General features: G+C 43.5%; 1 protein-coding gene across 1 annotated transcript in view; it reads left to right on the top strand.

The window, feature by feature from the left end:
• The window catches only part of LOC111980880 (exosome RNA helicase MTR4), a 61,719-nt gene extending 37,538 nt beyond the window's left edge, over positions 1-24,181 (top strand). The window contains exons 17-23 of the mRNA XM_070449761.1: positions 987-1,097; positions 1,292-1,483; positions 7,986-8,149; positions 15,152-15,257; positions 19,420-19,476; positions 20,327-20,489; positions 23,969-24,181. Of these exons, the coding sequence (XP_070305862.1) occupies positions 987-1,097; positions 1,292-1,483; positions 7,986-8,149; positions 15,152-15,257; positions 19,420-19,476; positions 20,327-20,489; positions 23,969-24,141 (966 nt within the window). The 3' untranslated portion in view covers positions 24,142-24,181. The remainder of the gene's footprint in view (positions 1-986; positions 1,098-1,291; positions 1,484-7,985; positions 8,150-15,151; positions 15,258-19,419; positions 19,477-20,326; positions 20,490-23,968) is intronic.
• The last annotated feature ends 355 nt before the right edge of the window (positions 24,182-24,536 follow it).

Raw genomic sequence — 24,536 nt, 5'->3', positions numbered from 1 at the left:
TCTTTCAGTTAAGAGTTCATATTCACACACACTCCCACAGTGTTATTTTTTACTTGATTTCATTAGCTGTTKCTGCTGCACATTTGACTTAMGTTTGCRTGGCTTAATGGACCAATAGAACAGCCCCAAAAGTACAAACCATGCCCACCACCTGGCCCTCCAGGCAGGTTAAAGCATACACTCAAAGTATTTGATAGATCTCAAGTGGTATTTGAACCCAGATCTACATAATTCCATGCATTAAAACTGCCTCTTCTGTTRCGGCACATGTTTCCTCCATTGTACGCTAGTCCTTTTAGAGTCCCAGTGTCTTGTTGTTYAGTTCTGTCAACCAGTCCTAAACTCCTGAGCTCTGTGTCTAGATCAAGAGTGCTTCAGCTGCCTGGCTGCCTCTTGTCTCATATTATCGCTGAGGAGCCCATAAACTCCAGCTGAAACACTTCCTGGTCYTGCTCTCTGGGCTGGCTCCTGCTAAATGCGTTATGCTGCATTAACTAGAAGTACAGGCTAGGGGAACAAGTTTGATTTAAACTGGAAAGGTTGATTAGTTGAATCAGGTGTTCTTCAGTTTGTGCCTAGATAAAGATCCCACAGACTTGTAGACATAGCAGCAGTCAGGATAGCATTTTAGTGCTGTATTTGTGTTTAAAACCCCCATTTAAGTGTTCAGGATCTCCTGCTGCAGTCGATGATGGCTACCATATTGGATACTAAATAGATACTAATATATTTTTTTATTTTTTTTACCTTTATTTAACTAGGCAAGTCAGTTAAGAACAAATTCTTATTTTCAATGACGGCCTAGGAACAGTGGGTTAACTGCCTGTTCAGGGGCAGAATGACAGATTTGTACCTTGTCAGCTCGGGGATTTGAACTTGCAACCTTTCGGTTACTAGTCCAACGCTCTAACCACTAGGCTACCCTGCCACCCCAATTTAGAGATTAACTATACATAAAATAATATACTATTTGTCTTTGCGATCAGGTGGTTCCTGTGATGCTCCGCCTCCTGACCTCTATCAGTTCCGTCCGTCTCTACATCCCCAAAGACCTCCGGCCTTATGACAACAGACAAAGCATGCTGAAATCCATACAGGTGAGAGACAAAGCCTTGTGTTCATCAATGCCTTTCTCRACCATTAACACTATTGCTCAAGCTACTCAGAAATCAGTTTTATTCCACGAAAACAGGCTGGGACATTGGAGACGGTTATATATAGTTTTATTGTATTCTACTTTCATTAAAGCTGTTCTTATGCTTCATTTTCTGGTCCCTTCTCCACCACACAGGAGGTGCAGAAGCGCTTCCCAGACGGAGTTCTTCCCCTGCTGGACCCCATTGATGACATGGGCATCAAGGACCCAGGCCTGAAGAAGATCATCCAGAAGGTGGAGGCGTTCGAACACAGGATGTACTCCCACCCCATGCACTCTGACCCCAGCCTGGAGGCTGTCTACTCCCTCTGCGAGAAGAAAGCCCTGGTGAGGATGGGTGGGGTGGTGTTATTTTGGATGGTTGGTTTGTTCATGTCCTGTAGGACCACACTGCAGTGTGTGTGTGGCAGGGAACCATACAACGTTCTGTCAGTAATGTACTGACATAAACAAGCACAGGGTGAGTATCAGAGGAAAATAATATTGGATCTGGCTCTCATTCACTTACTCACATTTTGGCAGAACATTCAGCACCAAACGACTGTTYATCTTTTTAATTGACCTTTATTTAACTAGGCAAGTCAGTACAAATTCTTATTTACWATGACGCCTACCCCGGCCAAACCCGGACGACATTGGGCGCCTCCCTATGGGACTCCCAATCACGGCCGGATGTGATGCAATATAAAATAATATAAAGACTCGTATTTCACTTACCCGTCTATCGTTAGCATCCTCTCATTTAGCTGTTGTCTATTATATTTTTCTGCAAGACTATGGTCCAAAATCGATATACTTGAACTTTGATTTCGTTTTTTCCAATATTAGTAGCCATATTGTTCAACATATAAGTTCAACATTTGCAAAACACTTAGTTTTCATAACTCACAGGTATGCGTAACGCGCGTTTGCCATTTTCTTGCATGAATGTCCAAGAGGAACTAGCCTTCTGGCGCGTAAGGTTTGCTGGACGATTGTGCGACGGATACTGGGTTTCCACACTCTCATAAAGCCCAGCTCATTGGCTATGTAGCTAGCTTGGTTTGAACACGATTGGTGCTCGTTTGACAAAGTTAGTCAATCAAGTGAACACCGCCCGTGTCATCCCTTACTAAAATTGGTGTCCTATTGGATATACTAAATGCCGAACAATATAGTGAAGTCTGGTTATATTTTAGGGTGTCTGATTAATAAATACGTATGTAATTTGACTGGTTGAAACAACGTTTAGCGTTAGATTTTCACAGAATCCTTTCTTTGCAAGTTGAACGGGTGGAAATACAAAATCGATCGTGCATGCTATATGGCCCTTTTTAGTATATGATAACGACACGTTGTTTCTGGGACCCTTAGGATGACAAATCAGAGCAAGATTTCAGAATGTAAGTACATATTTCACCTTTAGATGTGAATGTATCAAACCTGTCGTGGTGAAGTGTTTTGTTGTTTTGTGCTCTCCTCAAACAATAGCATGGCAGTTTTCACAGTAATAGCTACTGTAAATAGGACAATGCAGTTAGATTAGCAAGAATTTAAGCGTTCGGCCRATATAAGACACTTATATGTACCACAAAAACATTTTTTTKTTGTTAATTTTAGAGATTAAGTTAATTTTCCTGAAGAAATTAACTTGTTAGGGATCAGCCGCGTTTTCTTTTGTAATTTCTGCTTAAATGACGTACCCAAACTTAACTGCCTGTAGCTCAGGCCCTGAAGCAAGGATATGCATATTCTTGGTACCATTTGAAAGGAAACACTTTGAAGTTTGTGGAAATGTGAAATGAATGTAGGAGAATATAACACAATAGATCTGGTAGAAGAAAAGAAAAAGAGGAAAAAAAACAATTTTTGTTGTACCATCTCTGAAATGCAAGAGAAAGGTCACACATCTAGCCTTGAAGCTGGATGTAATTTAGATGGTGTCCACAAGAGGGCAACAGTGTTTGTGCAAAGTTTAAAACTGAATACTTGAAGAATGAGCAAGCTACATGACATTTAGAATGAAGTCACCCAGGTGTCTGTCACGATTTTCCCAAATGTACCCAAGTGGCTGAATTGGTAAATTGATACATTTTCAAGAACATAACTATAGAAAACATACAAAAATGCTATGCTAATAAAAAATACAAGTTTACKCACTCCCAGGAATGTCATACATTATGAATTATAAGCTTCCCTGCATAAAATGTACTAACAGGAGACCCAACAAGAATGCTGATCCAATGTCTTCAAACACAGGTGAAAGATAAGGGATAAGATGGGTCAAGTTAGCAGCCAACACTGATATAATGTCATAAGTGTACACACCACAAACACAAAGTAAAAAAATGACACATTATTTACAATGACTGGACTTACAACACACCCTCTACACAAGATTGTGCTGATGGTCCCAAGTCCCTTTCAGCTGTGAAGCACTTACCATCTACTTGTAGGCTGGCTGGGTATTCACACCTCTAGATGGCCGGGCGGGGTTTTGTTGAGCCAGAGAGCAGCAGTCAGACTAAGTGAGGGATGGAGGACTTGAATGTGGTCTCTTTGAAGTCAGTCTTTACCACTAAAAACAATCAGTAAGAACTCAAGTTTACTTATTAGATAAAACTTTTTTTTTTGCAATACACCAAATAAATAACATCTATAAACATATATTATATTGAGTGGAAAACACTGTGGGGAAGGTTGTGTACCAAATCTTTGTCTTTTTAATTGGCTAGCTTTGAAATGCAGAGGAGGAGTTTTCAAAGAAATAAGGAGGAAAATGAATATAGTTTTGCGGCCAGGTGCCTGTGAAAGCATTAGTGTTAAGTCCCAGCTGTAGTCTGACTTTGCTGGCTTGGTTATTATATTTTCCATTCCACACTGTCCTTTCTCCCAATTCAATTCTAGCACATATGGTGAATGTGTAGCCAGGCTGGTACAGTACAGCTCGGCTTGGTTAAAGTTAGCTCTGTAGTGTGAATTTGCTTACCGACCCAATAGGTCCACAGACGACGCAATCGCAACCACACTGCACACTGCCCTAACCCATCTGGACAAGAGGAATACCCATGTGAGAATGCTGTTCATCGATTACAGCTCAGCATTTAACACCATAGTACCCTCCAAACTCGTCATCAAGCTCGAGACCCTGGTCTCGACCCCGCCCTGTGCAACTGGGTCCTGGACTTCCTGACGGGCCGCCCCCAGGTGGTGAGGGTAGGTAACAACATCTCCACCCCGCTGATCCTCAACACTGGGGCCCCACAAGGGTGCGTTCTGAGCCCTCTCCTGTACTCCCTGTTCACCCACGACTGCGTGGCCATGCACGCCTCCAACTCAATCATCAAGTTTGCGGATGACACTACAGTGGTAGGCTTGATTACCAACAACGACGAGACGGCCTACAGGGAGGAGGTGAGGGCCCTCGGAGTGTGGTGTCAGAAAATAACCTCACACTCAACGTCAACAAAACAAAGGAGATGATGTGGACTTCAGGAAACAGCAGAGGGAGCACCCCCCTATCCACATCGACGGGTCAGTAGTGGAGAAGGTGGAAAGTTTTAAGTTCCTCGGTGTACACATCACGGACAAACTGAATTGGTCCACCCACACAGACAGCGTTGTGAAGAAGGCGCAGCAGCGCCTCTTCAACCTCAGGAGGCTGAAGAAATTCGGCTTGTCACCAAAAGCACTCACAAACTTCTACAGATGCACAATCGAGAGCATCCTGTCGGGCTGTATCACCGCCTGGTACGGCAACTGCTCCGCCCACAACCGTAAGGCTCTCCAGAGGGTAGTGAGGTCTGCAGAACGCACCACGGGGGCAAACTACCTGCCCTCCAGGCACCTACACCACCCGATGTCACAGGAAGGCCATAAAGATCATCAAGGACAACAACCACCCAAGCCACTGCCTGTTCACCCCGCTATCATCCAGAAGGCGAGGTCAGTACAGGTGCATCAAAGCAGGGACCGAGAGACTGAAAAACAGCTTCTATCTCAAGGCCATCAGACTGTTAAACAGCCACCACTAACATTTAGCGGCCGCTGCCAACATACTGACTCAACTCCAGCCACTTTAAAAATGGGAATTGATGGAAAATATGTAAAAATGTACCACTAGCCACTTTAAACAATGCCACTTAATATAATGTTTACATACCCTACATTACCCATCTCATATGTATATACTGTACTCTATATCATCTACTGCATCTTGCCATCTTTATGTAATACATGTACCACTAGCCACTTTAAACTATGCCACTTTATGTTTACATACCCTACAGTACTCATCTCATATGTATATACCGTACTCTATACCATCTACTGCATCTTGCCATGCCGTCTGTTGACCACCACTCATTCATATATCTTTATGTACATATTCTTTATCCCTTTACACTTGTGTGTGTGTATAAGGTAGTAGTTGTGGAATTGTTAGGTTAGATTACTTGTTGGTTATTACTGCATTGTCGGAACTAGAAGCACAAGCATTTCGCTACACTCGCATTAACATCTGCTAACCATGTGTATGTGACTAATAAAATTTGATTTGATTTGATTTGAAACGGGCCCTACTCCTACAACTGGCCTAGGTCATGACCTCTGTGACCTCTGCGCAATCGATGTATGTGAGATATATTACATATCTGTGCATGGGGAGGGACAAAGCCCTATAAACCAGATTACAAACACACTGTGTTTGATTTGGCATGACTTGAGAATTACAGTTACACAAGGTGTGTGACGGAGAGGAACAAACTGGCCTGTAAGACAGACCGAGACTGTTAACCAACACTGTTGGTCTCAGCTGTGTCCTGATTGGATTTCATCCCTCAGTTTGCAGCTTCAGTCATGCAAGGCAGCTTTGTGCTGTTTTACGGGCTCTTAACCAACTGTGCTATATTACATGCTCCCTACAGACAGTTTTTTCGCATTGTTTGTAACTTATTTTGTACATAATATTGCTGCTACCGTCTCCACTGGGCTCCCGAGTGGCGCCGTGGTCTAAGACACTGCATCTCAGTGCAAGAGGCGTCACTGCAGTACCTGGTTCGAATCCAGCCTGCATCACATCCGGCCGTGATTGGGAGTCCCATAGGGCGGTGCACATTTGGCCCAGCGTCGTCTGGGTTTCGCCGTCATTGTGAATAAGAATTTGTTCTTAACTGACTTGCCTAGTTATATAAAGGTTAACTTTTAAAAAATAGGACCGAAAGAGGTTCTGGATATCAGAACAGCGATTACTCACCTCGAACTGGATGAAGATTTTCTCTTTAATGAGTCCGACGCGAAAGAGTACGATTTCTCCGAAACCAGGCCCAAATCCCCGTCATTCGGGTGACGAAAAGACGGGTACAGAGAGGGGAGTTGGGGGTGTCTTGTGAGACTTTTGCGGSAAGTGGGTAACTCGCCTCTACCGTCCGATCTATTGGCCAACGTACAATCGCTGGAGAATAAACTGGGTTAGCTCTGTACGAGACTATCCTACTAACGGGACGTTAACTGTTAACTATATCTTGCTCCTACCCCCAAGCCATAAGACTGCTGAACAATTAATCAAATGGCCACTGGACTATTTACAATTGAAACATTTGATTTATATGATTAAAATAGCACATTTAAAGGATTGTTTGCACTGAGAGCAGGGATTTTTCTGCCATAGAAGCACTTGGGTGGGCCGCCTAAACATATTTTGGATGCCTAAGTTCAAACTATTTGTTTTTTTTATATATACGAATTTAAAATACATTTTTAGAATGTAAAACTAAAACCAGATATAACATGTCGGAAAGATAATGGTGATACGCTTAGAAATGTCCTTGTTTTCCATGAAAACATACATGAAATGAGTTGCAAAATTATGAATAGGAAATATAGTCAAGACGTTGACAAGGTTATAAATAATGATTTTTAATTGAAATAATAATTGTGTCCTTCAAACTTTGCTTTCGTCAAAGAATCCTCCATTTGCAGCAATTACAGCCTTGCAGACCTTTGGCCTTCTAGTTATCAATTTGACGAGTTTCAGAAGAAAGTACATTGCTTCTGGCCGTTTTGAGCCTGAAACCAACCCACAAATAATGATGCTCCAGATACTCAACTAGTCTGAAGGCCAGTTTTATTGCTTATTTAATCAGAACAACAGTTTTCAGCTGTGCTAACATAATTGCAAAAGGGTTTTCTAATGATCAATTAGCCTTAAAAATCTGCCATTTCCAGCTACAATAGTCATTTACATTAACAACGTCTACACTGTATTTCTGATCAATTTGATGTGATTTTAATGGACAAAATATGAGCTTTTCTTTCAAAAACAAGGACATTTTATAATGATATAATCTGTGCGCTAGCAATCACCAAAATCAAAGCTAGACCATCAGGGTAATTGAACATAAAAAAATAAAAAAATGAATTTAACAGTATTGCTTTTAAGTTTGAGCAGAAAAACAGCATTAMCTGTGGAAAAATGCAGGGAATTATCTTGAAAACTGCAACAGTTTCTCACCTCATGGCAGAATATGTAGAATCCTTAGAAATGTACTTTAAAAAGGCAACATTTTCTCTTAGCTCCATGGCAAAATGTGTAAAATTGTAGGAAATGAACTTTAAAGCTGATAAAATGTGTCTTGACTCCATGGAGAATTGCAGGAAATTGGCATAAAAATGCTGAAATAATTCACACAAAAATGAGGGCCTTTAAGATGTTTTTTAAATTCTGCTGCACCAATTGCAACGCCCCCTGCAATGCCTAAGCCCCTTTTTGATCCACAGAGACTATTTTTTTAATCCTTACTAGAGGGTAATGTTTTAAGCAGTTATGTTATCCTGTGTCTCTGTCTGTCAGATTGCAGGGGACATTAAAGCGGCCAAGAGGGAGCTGAAAAAGGCTAGGACTGTCCTGCAGATGGACGAGCTGAAGTGCAGGAAGCGTGTTCTGAGACGCCTGGGGTTCGCTACTTCCTCTGATGTCATCGAGATGAAGGGCAGAGTGGCCTGTGAGATCAGCAGGTAAGGAAAAGAACATCTGCAGCAGTAACGCTTTACCCCAAAGTTTKCATTTTGATAATGGTGAAAAGCACAGGACATAGAATAAAACCTATACCAGGTCAGATTTAATCCCATTCACATGGATACATGTCGATCTTAGGTAGTTCTAATCTAAAACCAGACAATAGCAGATGTACCGAGCCCAATCTTATCATGTAACTTGTTTAAAAGCAAGGTTATGTTATAATTCTGTTTAAGGCTGCATTAAACCCCTCTCTGTAATAATACTATGATTGATCCTAGAACAGTGTGTATATTACCTTGCTATTGAATCTCTGTAGCAATACTGTGACAGATCTGATACCTGTGTTATTGCTGTGTATGATCCAGTGCTGATGAGCTGCTGCGAACAAAGGTGTTCAACTTAGAACAGTTATGTACATTGAACAAAAATATAAATGCAACAATTTCAAAGATTTTACTGAGTTAGTTCATTCAAGTAAATCAGTCAATTTAAATTCATTCATTAGGCCCTGATCTTTAGATTTCACATTACAGGGCATTAGGGCTGTCCCCGACAAAAAAAAAATCTTAGTTGATCGAAAGTCGTCTGTTCTTTCGACCAATCGATTGGTCAAAATTAAAACGTTTATTTGTAAAACGTGTAACACCCAATTGTTTTAATAAAATCAACTATATATGCATTGAGCTTGTCTGATGCTTTAAGCTCACTGTTTGATGAATTAAGACACAAATGACTCAAGAGGGAGCCAGAGATCAAGATAACCAGAAGAAAAAACCTTCACCTGTCCCGACCATTCTCCCGCTCCTACTGGCTTTCGCAGATTCTGCCATTATGCTCCTGAAATTGCTAGTAATAGGCTACACAAGGAGTCGGCAAACTTTCTAATGTGGAATGCCAATTGATCTTACCATTTCTTCCGATCTGCGTTCAAATTCTGGTTTTCAYATGCACATTTTCGTGCAACAATTTAATTTATGTCTTCGTATCTCAGACTCATTATCATGTGGTTAATCAAAATTCTATCCAAATGAGACAAACCTATAAAGTAACAATTGCCATCTATGTAAAAAATAACCTATAAAGCCAACAAATGAAAACATTGCAGCCTGCAGGTAGAAAACAACCTGATAAAAATAAATATCCTGGGCCTCCCGAGTGGMGCAGCAGTCTAAGACAAAGCATCGCAGTGCTTGAGGTGTCACTACAGACCCGGGATCGATCCCAGGCTGTGTCACAACCGGCCGTGACAGGGAGTCCCATAGGGAGGCGCACAATTGGCCCAGCGTCGTCCGGGTTAGGGGAGGGTTTGGCCGGCGGGGGCTTTACTTGGCTCATCGCGTTCTAGCGACTTCTTGTGGCGGGCCAGGTGCCTGCAGGCTGACTTCGGTCGTCAGTTGAACTGTGTTTCCTCAGACACATTGGTGCAGTTGGCTTCCGGGTTAAGCGGACGAGTGTTAAGGAGTGCAGTTTGATGGGTCATGTTTCGGTCATGACTCGACCTTCGCCTCTCCCGAGCCTGTTGGGGAGTTGCAGCAATGGGACAAGATCATAATTAAAATTGGGAGAAAGAGGCAAAAAATGTATACAAATTAAAATACACTTTTTWAAAAAGAATTTAAATTACATTGGCTATGCATGACCTGTTTGCAACAGCTTGAAACATTGTATCAACTATTAACTTGGGTCTGGCCTGAAGCTCCTTGGAACATTGTGTAAAATATTCTGGGCCCTCAGTTTCCACCTCCTGTGAGCTCAGAACAGACACAGCTGTAGGCTATTTGCGCAAGGGATAAGAGGTAATCAGGTAGGCCTATTTTATGACAATTCAACTGGATTTGAATATTTTTCCTTTTCATGCTGAGTGGTTATCAAAAGGGATAGAGCTGGAAAGATTATTCAAATTAATTGAGGAATTATTGTAATTCTCAATGGATGTAAAAACACACTTTGTTTTCTTGCTGTTCGAGGTGAAGATAACAACGTTACTTTGAGAAGCTCCACAGCTCATAAGTGGTGGTGCATTAAACCAATCAGAAATGCTATCAGATTCCCAAATGTGCACATTTATATGCCTACATTTGCACGCAGGCTAGGTAGCCTATACTTCTCAAAATCACATTTTATTTGTCACATACACATGGTTAGCAGATGTTAATGCGGGTGTAGCGAAATGCTTGTGCTTCTAGTTCCGACCGTGCAGTAATATCTAACAAGTAATCTAACAATTTCACACACGTGTAAAGGAATGATTAAGAATATGTACATATAAATATATGGATGAGCGATGGCTGAACGGCATAGGCAAGATGCAGTATATGGTATAGAGTACAGTATATACATATGAGATGAGTAGTGTAGAGTATGTAAACATTGTATAAAGTGGCATTGTTTAAAGTGACTAGTGATACATTTATTACATCCAATTATTAAAGTGGCTAGAGATTGAGTCAGTATGTTGGCAGCAGCCACTCAATGTTAGTGATGGCTGTTTAACAGTCTGATGGCCTTGAGATTGAAAAACAGCTTCTGTCTCTGTCCCAGCCTTGATGCACCTGTACTGACCTCGCCTTCTGGATAATAACGGGGTGAACAGGCAGTGGCTCGAGTGGTTGTTGTCCTCGATCTTTTTGGCCTTCCTGTGACATTGGGTGGTGTAGGTGTTCTGGAGGGCCCCCGGTGATGCGTTGTGCAGACCTCACTACCCTCTGGAGAGCCTTACGGTTGTGGGCGGAGCAGTTGCCGTACCAGGCGGTGATACAGCCCGACAGGATGCTCTCGATTGTGCATCTGTAAAAGTTTGAGTGTTTTTGGTGACAAGCCAAATTTCTTCAGCCTCCTGAGGTTGAAGAGGCGCTGCTGCGCCTTCTTCACAACGCTGTCTGTGTGGGTGGACCAATTCAGTTTGTCCGTGATGTGTACGCCGAGGAACTTAAAACGTACTACCCTCTCCACTACTGTCCTGCCGATGTGGATAGGGGAGTGCTCCCTCTGCTGTTTCCTGAAGTCCACGATCATCTCCTTTCTTTTGTTGATGTTGAGTGTGAGGTTATTTTCCTGACACCACACTCGGAGGGCCTTCACCTCCTCCCTGTAGGCCGTCTCGTCGTTGTTGGTAATCAAGCCTACCACTGTAGTGTCGTCTGCAAACTTGATGATTGAGTTGGAGGTGTGCATGGCCAGGCAGTCATGGGTGAATAGGGAGTACAGGAGAGGGCTGAGAACGCACCCTTGTGGGGCCCCAGTGTTGAGGATCAGCGGGGTGGAGATGTTGTTTCCTACCCTCACCACCTGTGGGCRGCCCGTCAAAGTCCAGGACCTAGGGCGGGGTCAAAGTCCACACAGGGCGGGGTCGAGACCCAGGGTCTCAAGCTTAATGACAAGTTTGGAGGGTACTATGGTGTTGAAAGCTGAGCTGTAATCGATGAACAGCATTCTTACATGGGTATTCCTCTTGTCCAGATGGGTTAGGGCAGTGTGATTGCGATTGCGTTGTCTGTGGACATATTGGGGCGGTAAGCAAATTGGAGTGGGTCTAGGGTGTCAGGTAGGGTGGAGGTGATATGAACCTTGACTAGTCTCTCAAAGCACTTCATGATGAAGGAAGTGAGTGCTACAGGGCGGTAGTCATTTAGCTCAGTTACCTTAGCTTTCTTGGGAACAGGAACAATGGTGTCCCTCTAGAAGCATGTGGGAACAGTAGACTGGGATAGAGATTGATTGAATATGTCTGTAAACACACAGCCAGCTGGTCTGCGCATGCTCTGAGGACGCGGCTAGGGATGCCGTCTGGGCCAGCAGCCTTGCGAGGGTTAACACGTTTAAATGTTTTACTCACGTTGGCTGCCGTGAAGGAGAACCCGCAGGTTTTGGTAGCGGGCCGTGTCAGTGGCACTGTATTGTCCTCAAAGCGAGCAAAGAAAGTGTTTAGTCTGTCTGGGAGCAAGACATCAGTGTCCRCRACGGGGCTGGTTTCCTTTTTGTAGTCTGTGATTGTCTGTAGACCCTGCCACATATGTCTCGTGTCTGAGCCGTTGAATTGCGACTCTACTTTGTCTCTATACTGACGCTTAGCTTGTTTGATTGCCTTGCGGCGGGAATAGCTACACTGTTTGTATTCGGTAATGTTCCCGGTCGCATTGCCATGATTTAAAAGCAGTGGTTCGCGCTTTGTTTTCTGGTTGGAAGGATTTAATAGTCACCGTGGGTACCACATCACAGATGCACTTGCTAATAGTCGGTCACCAAATCAGCGTATACATCAATGTTATTGTCCGATGCTATCCAGAACATATCCCAGTCCACGTGATCAAAGCAATCTTGAAGTGTGTCGGACCAGCGTTGAACAGACCTGAGCACGTGCGTTTCCTCTTTTAGTTTCTGTCTATAGGCTGGGAGCAACAAAATKGAGTTGTGGTCAGATTTGTTAAAGGAGGGCGAGGGAGGGCTTTGTATGCGTCGCGGAAATTAGAGTAGCAGTGATCCAGAGTTTTGCAAGCCCGGGTCACGCAATTGATATGCTGATAAAATTTAGGGATCCTTGTTTTTAGATTAGCTTTGTTAAAATCCCCAGCTACAATAAATGCAGCCTCAGGATATGTGGTTTCCAGTTTACATAGAGTASAAGGCAGTTCTTTCAGGGCCGTCGAGGTGTCTGCTTGGGGGGGGATATACACGGCTGGGATTATAATCGAAGAGAATTCTCTTGGTAGATAATGCGGTCTGCATTTGATAGTAAGGAATTCTTGGTCAGGTGAACAAAGGGACTTGAGTTCCTGTATGTTGTTATGATCACACCACGACTCGTTAATCATAAGGCATACACCCCCGCCCTTCTTCTTACCAGAGAGATGTTTGTTTCTGTCGGCGCGATGCGTGAAGAAACCGGGTGGCTGTACCGACTCTAACGTATGCCGAGTGAGCCATGTTTCCGTGAAACAAAGAATGTTACAATCTGATGTCTCTCTGGAAGGCAACCCTTGCTCGAATTTCGTCTACCTTGTTGTCAAGAGACTGGACATTGGCGAGTAGTATACTCGGGAGCGATGTGCCCGTCAGCGGAGCCTGACCAGAAGACCGCTCCGTCTGCCCCTTCTGCGGCGCCGTTGTTTTGGGTTGCTTAATCACATGCGTGTCCTTACTCAACATTGACAGGAGTGATCCAAACACCAGACAATTACTAAAACTCGTAAATGGAACGAGATAAATTGTTTCTCAGAAGTGTATCATGTTGTTTGCAGAGTGCACAACCTGTGTCCACTCCGACAATGAGAACGTTAAAAGATTGGAATAATACATTGAATGCATTAACAGTCATTACCGTAACCAAACAAACATTGTTGATTTAGGAATTAAYGGTAAATGTACTACTGGTGATATATGTAATGGGGAATTGATAGTCACYAACAATCAAATGCAAACAATTCACACAATGAATGTGCAAAATTGTCAGGAAAGGGCGCCTCCGCAATGGATTAGTTGACTGTGGTGGGTGCATAAGCCAGGTGTCTCGTGTGCCATTAAAAAAKATATATATGTTTGCTACTGCTCGACTAAAACRAATCTCGGTCGACCAATSAACCAGCTGAATAATTGGAGTCAGCCCTACTGGGAATACAGATATGCAGATATACAAAATAAAGGCGTGAATCAGAAAACCAGTCAGTGTCTAGTGTGACCGCTATTTGCCTCATGCAGCGCGAAACATCTTGCTTGCATAGAGTTGATCAGGCTGTTGATTGTGGCGTGTGGAATGTTGTCCAACTCCTTTTCAATGGCTGTGCGAAGTTGCAGGATATTGACGGGAACTGGAATAMGTTGTTGCRCACGTCGATCCAGAGCATCCCAAACATGCTCTGAGTGACAAGTCTAGTGAGTATGCAGCCATGGAAGAACTGGGACATTTTGAGCTTCCAGGAATTGTGTACAAATCCTTGCGACATGGGGCTGTGCATTATAATGAAACATGAGGTGATGGCATCGGATGAATTGCACGACAATGGGCCTCAGGATCTCGTCACGGTATCTCTGTGCATTCAAATTGCCATCGATAAAATGCAATTCTGTTCATGGTCTGTAGTTTATGCCATAACCCCACCGCCTCCAAGGGGCACTCAGTTCACAACATTGACATCAGTGAACTGCTCGCCCATACGATGCCATACACGCGGTCTACCCAATACAGTTGAAACCAGGATTCATCCTTGAAGWGCCCATTTCTCCAGCGTGCCAGTGGCCAACGAAGGCCCGCTGTTACGACGTCAAACTGCAGTCCGGTCAAGACCCTGGTGAGGAAGACGAGCACGCAGATGAGCTTCMCTGAGACRGTTATTTTTACAATTWGTGCAGAAATCCTTCTTGTGCAAACTTTGAGTTTTATCAGTTGTCCAGGTGGCTGGTCTCAGACAATCCCACAGGTGAAGAAGCCAGATGTGGAGGGTTTGGCGTGGTAACACGTGGTCTGCTGTTGTGAGGCCGGTTGAACGTACTACCAAATTCTCTAAAATGACATTGGAGGTGGCTTATGGTTGAGAAATAATTAATATTCAATAATCTGGCAACAGCTCTGTTGGACATTCCTGTAGTCAGYATGCCAATTGCGGGCTCCCTCAACTTGAGACATCTGTGRCATTGTGTTGTGTGACAAATCTGCACATTTTTGAGTGGTGTTTTACTGTCCCCAGTACAAGGTGCACCTGTGAATTTATTGTGCTGTTTAATAATCTTCTTGATATTCCACACTTGTCAAGTGGATGGATTATTTTGGCAAGGAGAAATGCTCAATAACAGGGATGTGAACAAAATTGTGCCCAAAATGTTTTGAAATAAGTGCGTATGAAACTTTTCTGGGATCTTTTATTTCAGCTCATGAAACATGGGACCAACACTTTACATGTTGCGTTTATATTTTTGTTCGGTGTATATTAACATGCTGTAAAAAAACAAACAACAAATGTATTGACAATGTGACTGATCTTAGAGCTGTGTTCTGTTTGATCCAGTGCTGATGAGCTGCTGCTGACTGAGATGGTGTTCAACGGTCTGTTCAACGATCTGACTGCAGAACAGGTTACTGCTCTGCTCAGTGTCTTCGTCTTCCAGGAGAATGTAAGACACACACACACACTGGGAACACACTCCCGATGCACACCATTTCCTACGCAATCAGATAAAACACTTTTGGCCAGATAAACAACATCCTCCTTTCCCCATGCCTTCAAACCACCTCTTACATACATACATACATACATACATACATACATACATACATACATACATACATACATACATACATACATACATACATACATACATACATACATACATACAACAAAAGCACACTAACCTGTTACCTTACAGTAGCCAAGTGACCTTATCTCTTGAATTTACGATTAGATCTCCAGTACATCCTCTTGGGGCTTCCTCTCCCCTCAAGGATTTCCTGTGTCAATTGTTTGAAAAGATTTAGTCTTATCTAGCTCAATTTCAGACCTCCCCAATAACAAATTCCACTCACTCCAGGCAGCGGGCGGTCAATCTGTTAAAAGTAGACCTTAGTAGGTCTCTGGCACGTTTCCCCCACTCTGTAAGCAGGGAGATGCAGAGCCAGAGCGACTCCACTTCTGGCCCATTATGGCAGCCTTCAGTTAGGGGCTGTTCCAACCTGGTGCTGGGGTGTGAAATGCGTGGCGTAAGGGTCTAGCTTATCTCTATATGTTTGTGTATCATAGTGTAACGACAGTACAGGTGTAGTCTTGAGGAAAGGTCTAGTGGCGTGTGTGTAACACTACATTAAGGGTCCAGCTCCATGTGTTTGTGTATTATCATATCTGTCTAATCAAATTGTATTAGTCACATGCGCCAAATACAGCAGGTGTAGACCTTACAGTGAAATGCTTACTTACGAGCCCCTAACCGACAATGCAGTTAAAAAATATATATTTTTAAATACGGATAAGAATAGAAAATAAAAGTAACAAGTAATTAAAGAGTAGCAGTAAAATAACAATAGCGAGACTATATACAGGGGGTACCGATACAGAGTCAATGTGTGGGGGCACCGGTTATTTGAGGTAATATGTACATGTAGGTAGAGTTATTAAAGTGACTATGCATAGATGATAACAACAGAAAGTAGCAGCGGTGTAAAAGAGGGGGGCAATGCATATAGTCCGGGTAGCATTTTAATTAGATGGTCAGGAGTCTTATGGCTTGAGGGTAGAAGCTCTTTAGAAGCCTCTTGGACCTAGACTTGGCACTCCGGTACCGCTTGCCGTGCGGTAGCAGAGAGAACAGTCTATGACTGGGGTGGCTGGAGTCTATGACAATTTTAGGGCCTTCCTCTGACACCGCCTGGTATAGAGGTCCTGGATGGCAGGGAGCTTGGCCCCAGTGATGTATGGCACCCCTCATGTCTTCACGACTGTCTCGGTGTGTTTGGTCCATTCTAGTTTGTTGGTGATGTGGACACCAAGAAACTTGAAGCTCTCAACCAGCTCCACTACAGCCCCATCGATGAGAATGGGGGCGTGCTCTGTCCTCTTTTTCCTGTAGTCATCATCTCCTTTGTCTTGATCACGTTGAGGGAGAGGTTGTTGTCCTGGCACCACACGGCCAGGTCTCTGACCAMCTCCCTATAGGCTGTCTTGTTGTTGTCGGTGATCAGGCCTACCACTGTTGTGTCATCGGCAAACTTGATGATGGTGTTGGAGTCGTGTCTGGCCATGCAGTCATGAGTACAGGAGGGGACTGAGCACGCACCCCTGAGGGGCCTCTGTGTTGAGGATTAGCGTGGCAGATGTGTTGTTACCTACCCTTACCATCTGATGGCGGGCCGTCAGGCAGTCCACGATCCAGTTGCAGAGAGAGGTGTTTAGTCCCAGGGTCCTTAGCTTATTGATKAGCTTTGAGGGTACTATGGTGTTGAACGCTGAGCTGTAGTCAATGAATAGCATTCTCACATASGTGTTACTTTTGTCCAGGTGTGAAAAGTTAGTGTGGAGTGCAATAGAGATTGCATCATCTGTGGATCTGTTGGGGAGGTATGCAAATTGGAGTGGGTCTAGGGTTTCTGGAATAATGGTGTTGATGTGAGCCATTACCTGCCTTTCAAAGCCCTTCATGGCTACAGACGTGAGTGCTTTGGGTCGTCATTTAGGCAGGTTACCTTAGTGTTCTTGGGCACTGGCACTATGGTGGTTTGCTTAAAACAACTTGGTATTACAGACTTGGACAGGGAGAGGTTGAAAATGTCAGTGAAGACACTTGCCAGTTGGTCAGCGCATGCTCGCAGTACACGTCCTGGTAATCCGTCTGGCCCTGCGGCCTTGTGAATGTTGACCTGTTTAAAGGTCTTACATCGGCTGCGGAGAACGTGATCACACAGTCTTCCGGTACAGCTGGTGCTCTCATGCATGTTTCAGTGTTATTTGCCTTGTAGCGAGCATAGAAGTAGTTTAGCTCGTCCGGTAGGCTCGTGTCACTGGGCAGCTCTCGGCTGTGCTTCCCTTTGTAGTCTGTAATGGTTTGCAAGCCCTGCCACATCCGACGAGCATCAGAGCCGGTGTAGTACGAGTCTACATTGCAATTTAGTCTTTTATAGTGTTCTATATGTCATATCTACTGCCTGCAAGTCTCTGTCTCTCGTCCCTCTGTTGTCTGTCAGCAGATAGTCTCTGTGACATTCACATGCCACTGTCGTTCAGTGTCCGGGCGCCCCGCTGGCGTCCATTGTCCTATCATTAGTCAGGCTAACAAAGGACATCCCAATTTGAAGCTAAGGACAAAATATTGTGACCTTTTATAGTTTGAGATCTGTTAACCTCTCTAKGGTATGTGGGACGGTAGCGTCTCACCTCGTCAACAGCCAGTGAAAACTGCAGGGCGTCAAATTCAAAACAACAGAAATCCCATAATTAAAATTCCTCAAACATATATGTATTTTACACCATTTTAAAGATACACTTGTTGAAAATCCAGCCACAGTGTCCGATTTCAATTTACAGAAATACTCATAATAAACATTGCTAAAAGATACAACTGTTATGCATGGAATTTTAGATCCACTTCTCCTTAATGCAACCGCTGTGTCAGATTTCMAAAAAACTTTACGGAAAAAGCAAACCATGCTATAATCTGAGTCCGGCGCTCAGACGATAAATCAACCCAAAGAGATATCCGCCATGTTGGAGTCAACATAAGTCAGAAATAGCATTATAAATATTCACTTACCTTTGATGATTTTCATCAGAATGCACTCCCAGGAATCCCAGTTCCACAATAAATGTTTGTTTTGTTTGATAATGTCCATAATTTATGCCCAAATTCCTCCTTGTTGTTTGCGCGTTCAGTACACAATCTAAACTCACGACGCGCGTGCAAGTCCAGTGGAAAGTATGGACGAAAAGTCAAAAAAGTTCCTTAATAATGTTCCAACCGGAGAATTCCTTTGTCTTCAGAAATGCGATGGAACGCAGCTAACTCTCACATGAACGCGCATGGTCAGCACGTGGCACTCTGGGAGAGACCTTTCTCAATCTCCTCTCATTCGCCCCCACTTCACAGTAGAAGCATCAAACAAGGTTCGAAAGACTGTTGACATCTAGTGGAAGCCTTAGGAAGTGAACATGACCCCATTTCCACTATCATGGATAAGCAAAGAGTTGAAAACATACAAACCTCAGATTTCCCATTTCCTGGTTGGATTTTTTCTCAGGTTTTTGCCTGTCATGAGTTCTGTTATACTCAAAGACATCATTCAAACAGTTTTAGAAACTTCAGAGTGTTTTTATCCAAATCTACTAATAATATGCATATCCTAGGATCTKGGCCTGAGTAGCAGGCAGTTTTATTCTGGGCATGCTTTTCGTCCGGACGTGAAAATACTGCCCCCTACCCCAAAGAAGTTAAGGTCATCCATATTCTTTAGAGAAGAAACATTTAGCCGTCACGGTAGAACGAGATGCTCTGCAGTCTGAGGGCTTCGTCCCATTACTGAAGTGGGTCACTCGGCATGTTTCTTAAATCAATAACCGACAGACAGCAGTAATGTTTTATTGACACTTAGGAGTACTGGAGTAGAGACCGATCAATTATCCTGCTACCGAGTGCCCAGGACCACAACATCGGCTGACATTTTCTGTTGATTTTCCAACTATTCTAAATGTTGAATTGGCTAAAACAGCCTCTGCTCTTCGACACACAGCAGGTGGTCGCGGTATGTTCAAAGTTTTAGACTAACGTCATGTTTGTGTTCTCTTCCTTCCCTCAGGCGAATGAGATGCCCAAACTGACAGAGCAGCTGGCTGGACCACTGAGACAGATGCAGGTAAACATTCCACATGACGCTGCGGAATAGGAGCTGTCCAGGGGGTTAGCCTAGGTTACAGAGCAGGATCAGTGTGTGTCCCTGGTCAAAAGTAGTGTATTTGGGGCACAGCCAATGAGTTTAGCAGCTGGCTTTTCTAAATATTATTAAATAACTTTAGGTTGCCTAGTGGTGCCAGTAACCGAGAGGTTGCTAGACCGAATCCCCGAGCTGACGAGGTCAAAATCTGTCGTTCTGCCCCTGAACAAGGCAGTTAACCCACTGTTCCTAGGCTGTCATTGTAAATAAGAATTTGTTCTTAACTGACTTGCCTAGTTAAATAAATAAAATAATGAACTTCAAATATAGCATTGCAATGGGCATGGTAGCAAACTGGATACTTGGTGATGCTGCTTTGTGATAYACCCCTCAGACCTGGTTTAGTCTGCTTTTCAGGTGTGTGGTTTGTTATACTTAGTTCATGTTAAACCAAAGCATTGATGTTTAACCAGACTGCAATCTCTGTGAGACTTGGCAGCCAACCAGTTTACCTATTCTATTGACTTACTGCTGTTTCTGTCTGCTGAGACTTGGCACATTCTACAAAGCTGGCTAGGTCCACAGTCTACAATCTAGATGTTTGATGAAAGATTTGGGTCTCCCTGCCTGAGTGTTTGCCTTCATGTGAATGGCTGCTTGAGATGAACAGGAAACTACAAATAAAGCTGAAGTTAATGATACATTTCCTGTCAATTTCATTTTCTATTTACAAGAATTCAGCACCCAAACAACTTCGATAATTATTCTGAGCTCGAGCATGTTATTTATTATCCAATGTCTGTTTTCTTGAACTGTGTTGTGGTTTTGTCAGGAGTGTGCCAAGCGCATTGCCAAGGTGTCTGCAGAGGCTAAACTGGAGGTGGATGAGGAGACCTACCTGGACAAGTTCAGGCCTCACCTGATGGATGTGGTCTACACCTGGGCTAACGGATCCACCTTCGCTCAGATCTGCAAGATGACCGACGTCTTCGAAGGTAACTACCCCACCAACACCTGTCGCCCTAATACCTGTASAGAACTATGAAATAGATAGCTCTTTCCAAATGTTCTTATGCAGGACGTCAGACATCTTTAAAGGTAMATTYTACATGCATTTTAGTCATTTAGCAGGTGATCTTATCAAACTTAGTCAGTGCAAGGTAACTTGCTTAACGCCTGCCCCAATGTCAATGAAATGGATGTCTGAGCGCTTTCAATTGTTGTGTTTCCGTGTGGGTTCTTTCTGTTTTCATGTGGGGTCTTTCTGTTTCCAATGTCTACAACTAGCAGTTAATAAAACTATTTGGTTTTAGCATCTTTCATGTTGTAGGTCATTGAAGGTGAAACACATGGTTTTCTCTGCATTCTGACTTGGCTTTGGTTCATTATATATTGTCAGGAATTGTTTTTGTCTGAAAGAGGCACATTGTTGGGGGCTTGGAGTGGGAGAGACTCTTCAAAGGAGGACAGATTTTAAGCCAGCTCTGGATGAACGTCAATGGGCTGAAATGTATAGCTTCAAAATGTTTAGAACTATCATGTGGGTGCAATGGATTGTCCTCACATCAAGTGGCACTGTCTATGAATTTGAGAGGGGTTAGGCCTGCATTTCCCGAGCCCCATCCCTATCCCCCATCTGTATTCCAAAATAAGGGACGGCACTGCCGTTTCGCTGAAAAACGAATCCCAGATTGTAGCTTTAAAGGGATACCCATTTGTATGTCTCTATGTGCAGTTTGAAGGAAGTTGCGAATTAGCATTAGTGTAATGTCTGGAAGTCTTTGGTAACTTCTAGCATGCTAGTAGATACCATAGACTTCCAGTCATTGCGCTAACACTAGTTAGCATTGGCTCGCAAAACTACCTTTAACTTCCTTCATACTGGACGCAGAGAGACAAAATGGTATCCATGAGTTCATTGGGGTCTGGGGAAGTAGATCAAGAGCTTTATTGCCAAAATCCCGAAGTATCCCTTTAAGGCACCATGAGAGTAGAGGATTTAAAATGAGAAATGGCTGAAACCGATCCCCCCTAATGCATATCCTCATGTTCTCTCCCAAAAGTCACTGTGAGAACGCTCCGGACATCACCCTGACATGAGCAGTAAAATATGTAGCTCCCTTTTTAATTACCATGAGCGAGATCCATGTTAATTTATTAGATCTTTCTGAGGTTTTGTCTCTGGCTTCCATGCTAAGCTTGACTGGAAACTGGTTGTATTTTACTAAGGGGGAATGGGGAGTTGAAGTGAGTAAGAGGGAGTATTGCTCTTCTCTCTCGGTGAGTGAGGGTGTGGTCACTGACCGGGGGATCCTTGGTGTGGTTGGTGCTCATGGTACCGCGGAGTGGTTCAGTTAACCCCTTAATGATTACCTGCAACTCTCCCCTTGAGCCCTGGTGGCTCCAGTGTTAATTTGACTTGGGTCTATTAAACTTGATAACCAGGTATTGCTCTGGTCAAACTGACCTGAGTCTCTCTGTGCTTTGTGCTGAACTGGCTGAAGGGAGTGTTTGCAAACTGAGCCTTGTCTGTCTGCTCTGTCCATAGGGAGTATAATCTGTAACACTCAGCCCTGTGTCTGTGTTCTCTTTCCCTGTTCCGTCGGTCTTCAGTATAACCCCCCCTGTTCAGTCAGTCTTTAGTATAACCCCCCCCCCCTGTTCCGTCAGTCTTTAGTATAACCCCCCCTCCGTTCAGTCTTAGTATAACCCCCCCCCCCCCTGTTCCTCGGTCTTTAGTAGAGGTCGACCGATTAATCAGCGCCAATTTCAAGTTCTCATAACAATCGGAAATCGGTATTTTTGGACACATTTACCTTTTTTTTTTTTTTTTACACCTTTATTTAACTAGGCAAGTCAGTTAAGAACACATTCTTATTTTCAATGACGGCCTAGGAACGGTGGGTTAACTGCCTTGTTCAGGGCAGAACGACAGATTTTTACCTTGTCAGCTCTGGGATTCAATCTTGCAAACCTTACGGTTAACTAGTCCAACGCTCTAACCACCTGCCTCTCATTGCACTCCACGAGGAGCCTGCCTGTTAAGCAAATGCAGTAAGAGCCAAGGTAAGTTGCTAGCTAGCATTAAACTTAACTTATAAAAAACAATCAATCATAATCACTAGTTAACTACACATGGTTGATGATATTACTAGTTTATCTAGCGTGTCCAGCGTTACATATAATCGATGCGGTGCGCATTTGCGAAAAAGGACTGTTGCTCCAACGTGTACCTAACCATAAACATCAATGCCTTTCTTAAAATCAATACACAGAAGTATGTATTTTTTTAAACCTGCATATTTAGCTAAAAGAAATCCAGGCATATTAACCAGGTGAAATTGTGTCACTTCTCTTGCGTTCATTGCACGCAGAGTCAGGGTATATGCAACAGTTTGGGCCGCCTGGCTCGTTGCGAACTAATTTGCCAGAATTGTACGTAATTATGACGTAACATTGAAGGTTGTGCAATGTAACAGGAATATTTAGACTTATGGATGCACCCGTTAGATAAAATACGGAACGGTTCCGTATTTCACTGAAAGAAGAAATGTTTGTTTTCGAGATGATAGTTTCCGGATTTGACCAATATAATGACCTAAGGCTCCTCGTATTCTTTCTGTGTGTTATTATTTATAATTAAGTCTATGATTTGATAGAGCATGTCTGGACTGAGCGAATGGGTAGGTACACAGGCTCGTAAGCATTTCATTCAAAACAGCAATTTGTGCGTTTTGCCAGCAGCTCTTCGCAATGCTTCCAGCATTGTGCTAATTTATGACTTCCTAGCCTATCACTCCGAGATTAGGCTGGTGTAACCGATGTGAAATGGCTAGCTAGTTAGCGGGTGCGTGCTATACGTTTCAAACATCACACGCTTTGAGACTTGGAGTAGTTGTTCCCCTTGCTCTGCATGGGTAACGCTGCTTCGAGGGTGGCTGTTGTCGATGTGTTCCTGGTTCGAGCCCAGGTAGGAGTGAGGAGAGGGACGGAAGCTATACTGTTACACTGGCAATAGAGAGAAATAGTCCTATAATTCCTAAAACCTAAAACTTCTTATCTGGGAATATTGAAGACTCATGTTAAAAGGAACCACCAGCTTTCATATGTTCTCATGTTCTGAGCAAGGAACTTAAACGTTAGCTTTCTTACATGGCACATATTGCACTTTTACTTTCTTCTCCAACACTTTGTTTTTGCATTATTTAAACCAAATTGAACATGTTTCGTTATTTATTTGAGGCATTATATTAAGTTAAAATAAGTGTTCATTCAGTATTGTTGTAATTGTCATTATTAAAAATAAATTTAAAAAATCAGCATCGGCTTTTTTTAATCGGTATCGGTGTTGAAAAATCATAATCGGTCGACCTCTAGTCTTTAGTATAACCCCCCCGTTCTGTCGGTCTAAAGGGAGTATCATTCTGTCGCCCTGTGCTGAGTTGTCTGTTTGCATATTGATCTCTGTCTGTAGGTAGTATCATCCGCTGTATGCGTCGCCTGGAAGAGCTGCTGCGTCAAATGTGTCAGGCAGCCAAGGCCATCGGCAACACCGAGCTGGAGAAAAAGTTTGCAGATGGTAAGATCTGTTATGCTCACTGGCTGACTCAATCCTCACACAGCTCAGAGTATTCAACTATAGTCTAAACTAGTAGATCAAGTTTGCAGAGGGTAAGTTTGTTCTGCTTACTTCCCTCTTGTAGCCTGCTTCCCAGACCCAGAATAAGCAGCATTCTCGACTGAGAATCTTTTTAGATATATTTGGCAAACTGGTCCTAAAACTTCCTCTGCAGTCTGTGGAGGTAACCCTCGGGCCCTCTGCAGTTTGTGGTGGTAACCCTCGGGCCCTCTGCAGTCTGTGGAGGTAAGGTCACCCTCGGCCTCTGCAGTCTGTGGAGGTAACCCTCGGGCCCTCTGCAGTCTGTGGAGGTAACCCTCGGGCCCTCTGCAGTCTGTGGAGGTAACCCTCGGCCCCTCTGCAGTCTGTGGAGGTAACCCCTCGGGCCCTCTGCAGTCTGTGGGAGGTAACCTCGGGCCCTCTG

This window comes from Salvelinus sp. IW2-2015, linkage group LG20 (genome assembly GCF_002910315.2).
Source record: "Salvelinus sp. IW2-2015 linkage group LG20, ASM291031v2, whole genome shotgun sequence".
In the NCBI taxonomy this organism is placed as follows: domain Eukaryota; kingdom Metazoa; phylum Chordata; class Actinopteri; order Salmoniformes; family Salmonidae; genus Salvelinus; species Salvelinus sp. IW2-2015.
This window is presented reverse-complemented; position numbering and strand designations above follow the sequence as displayed.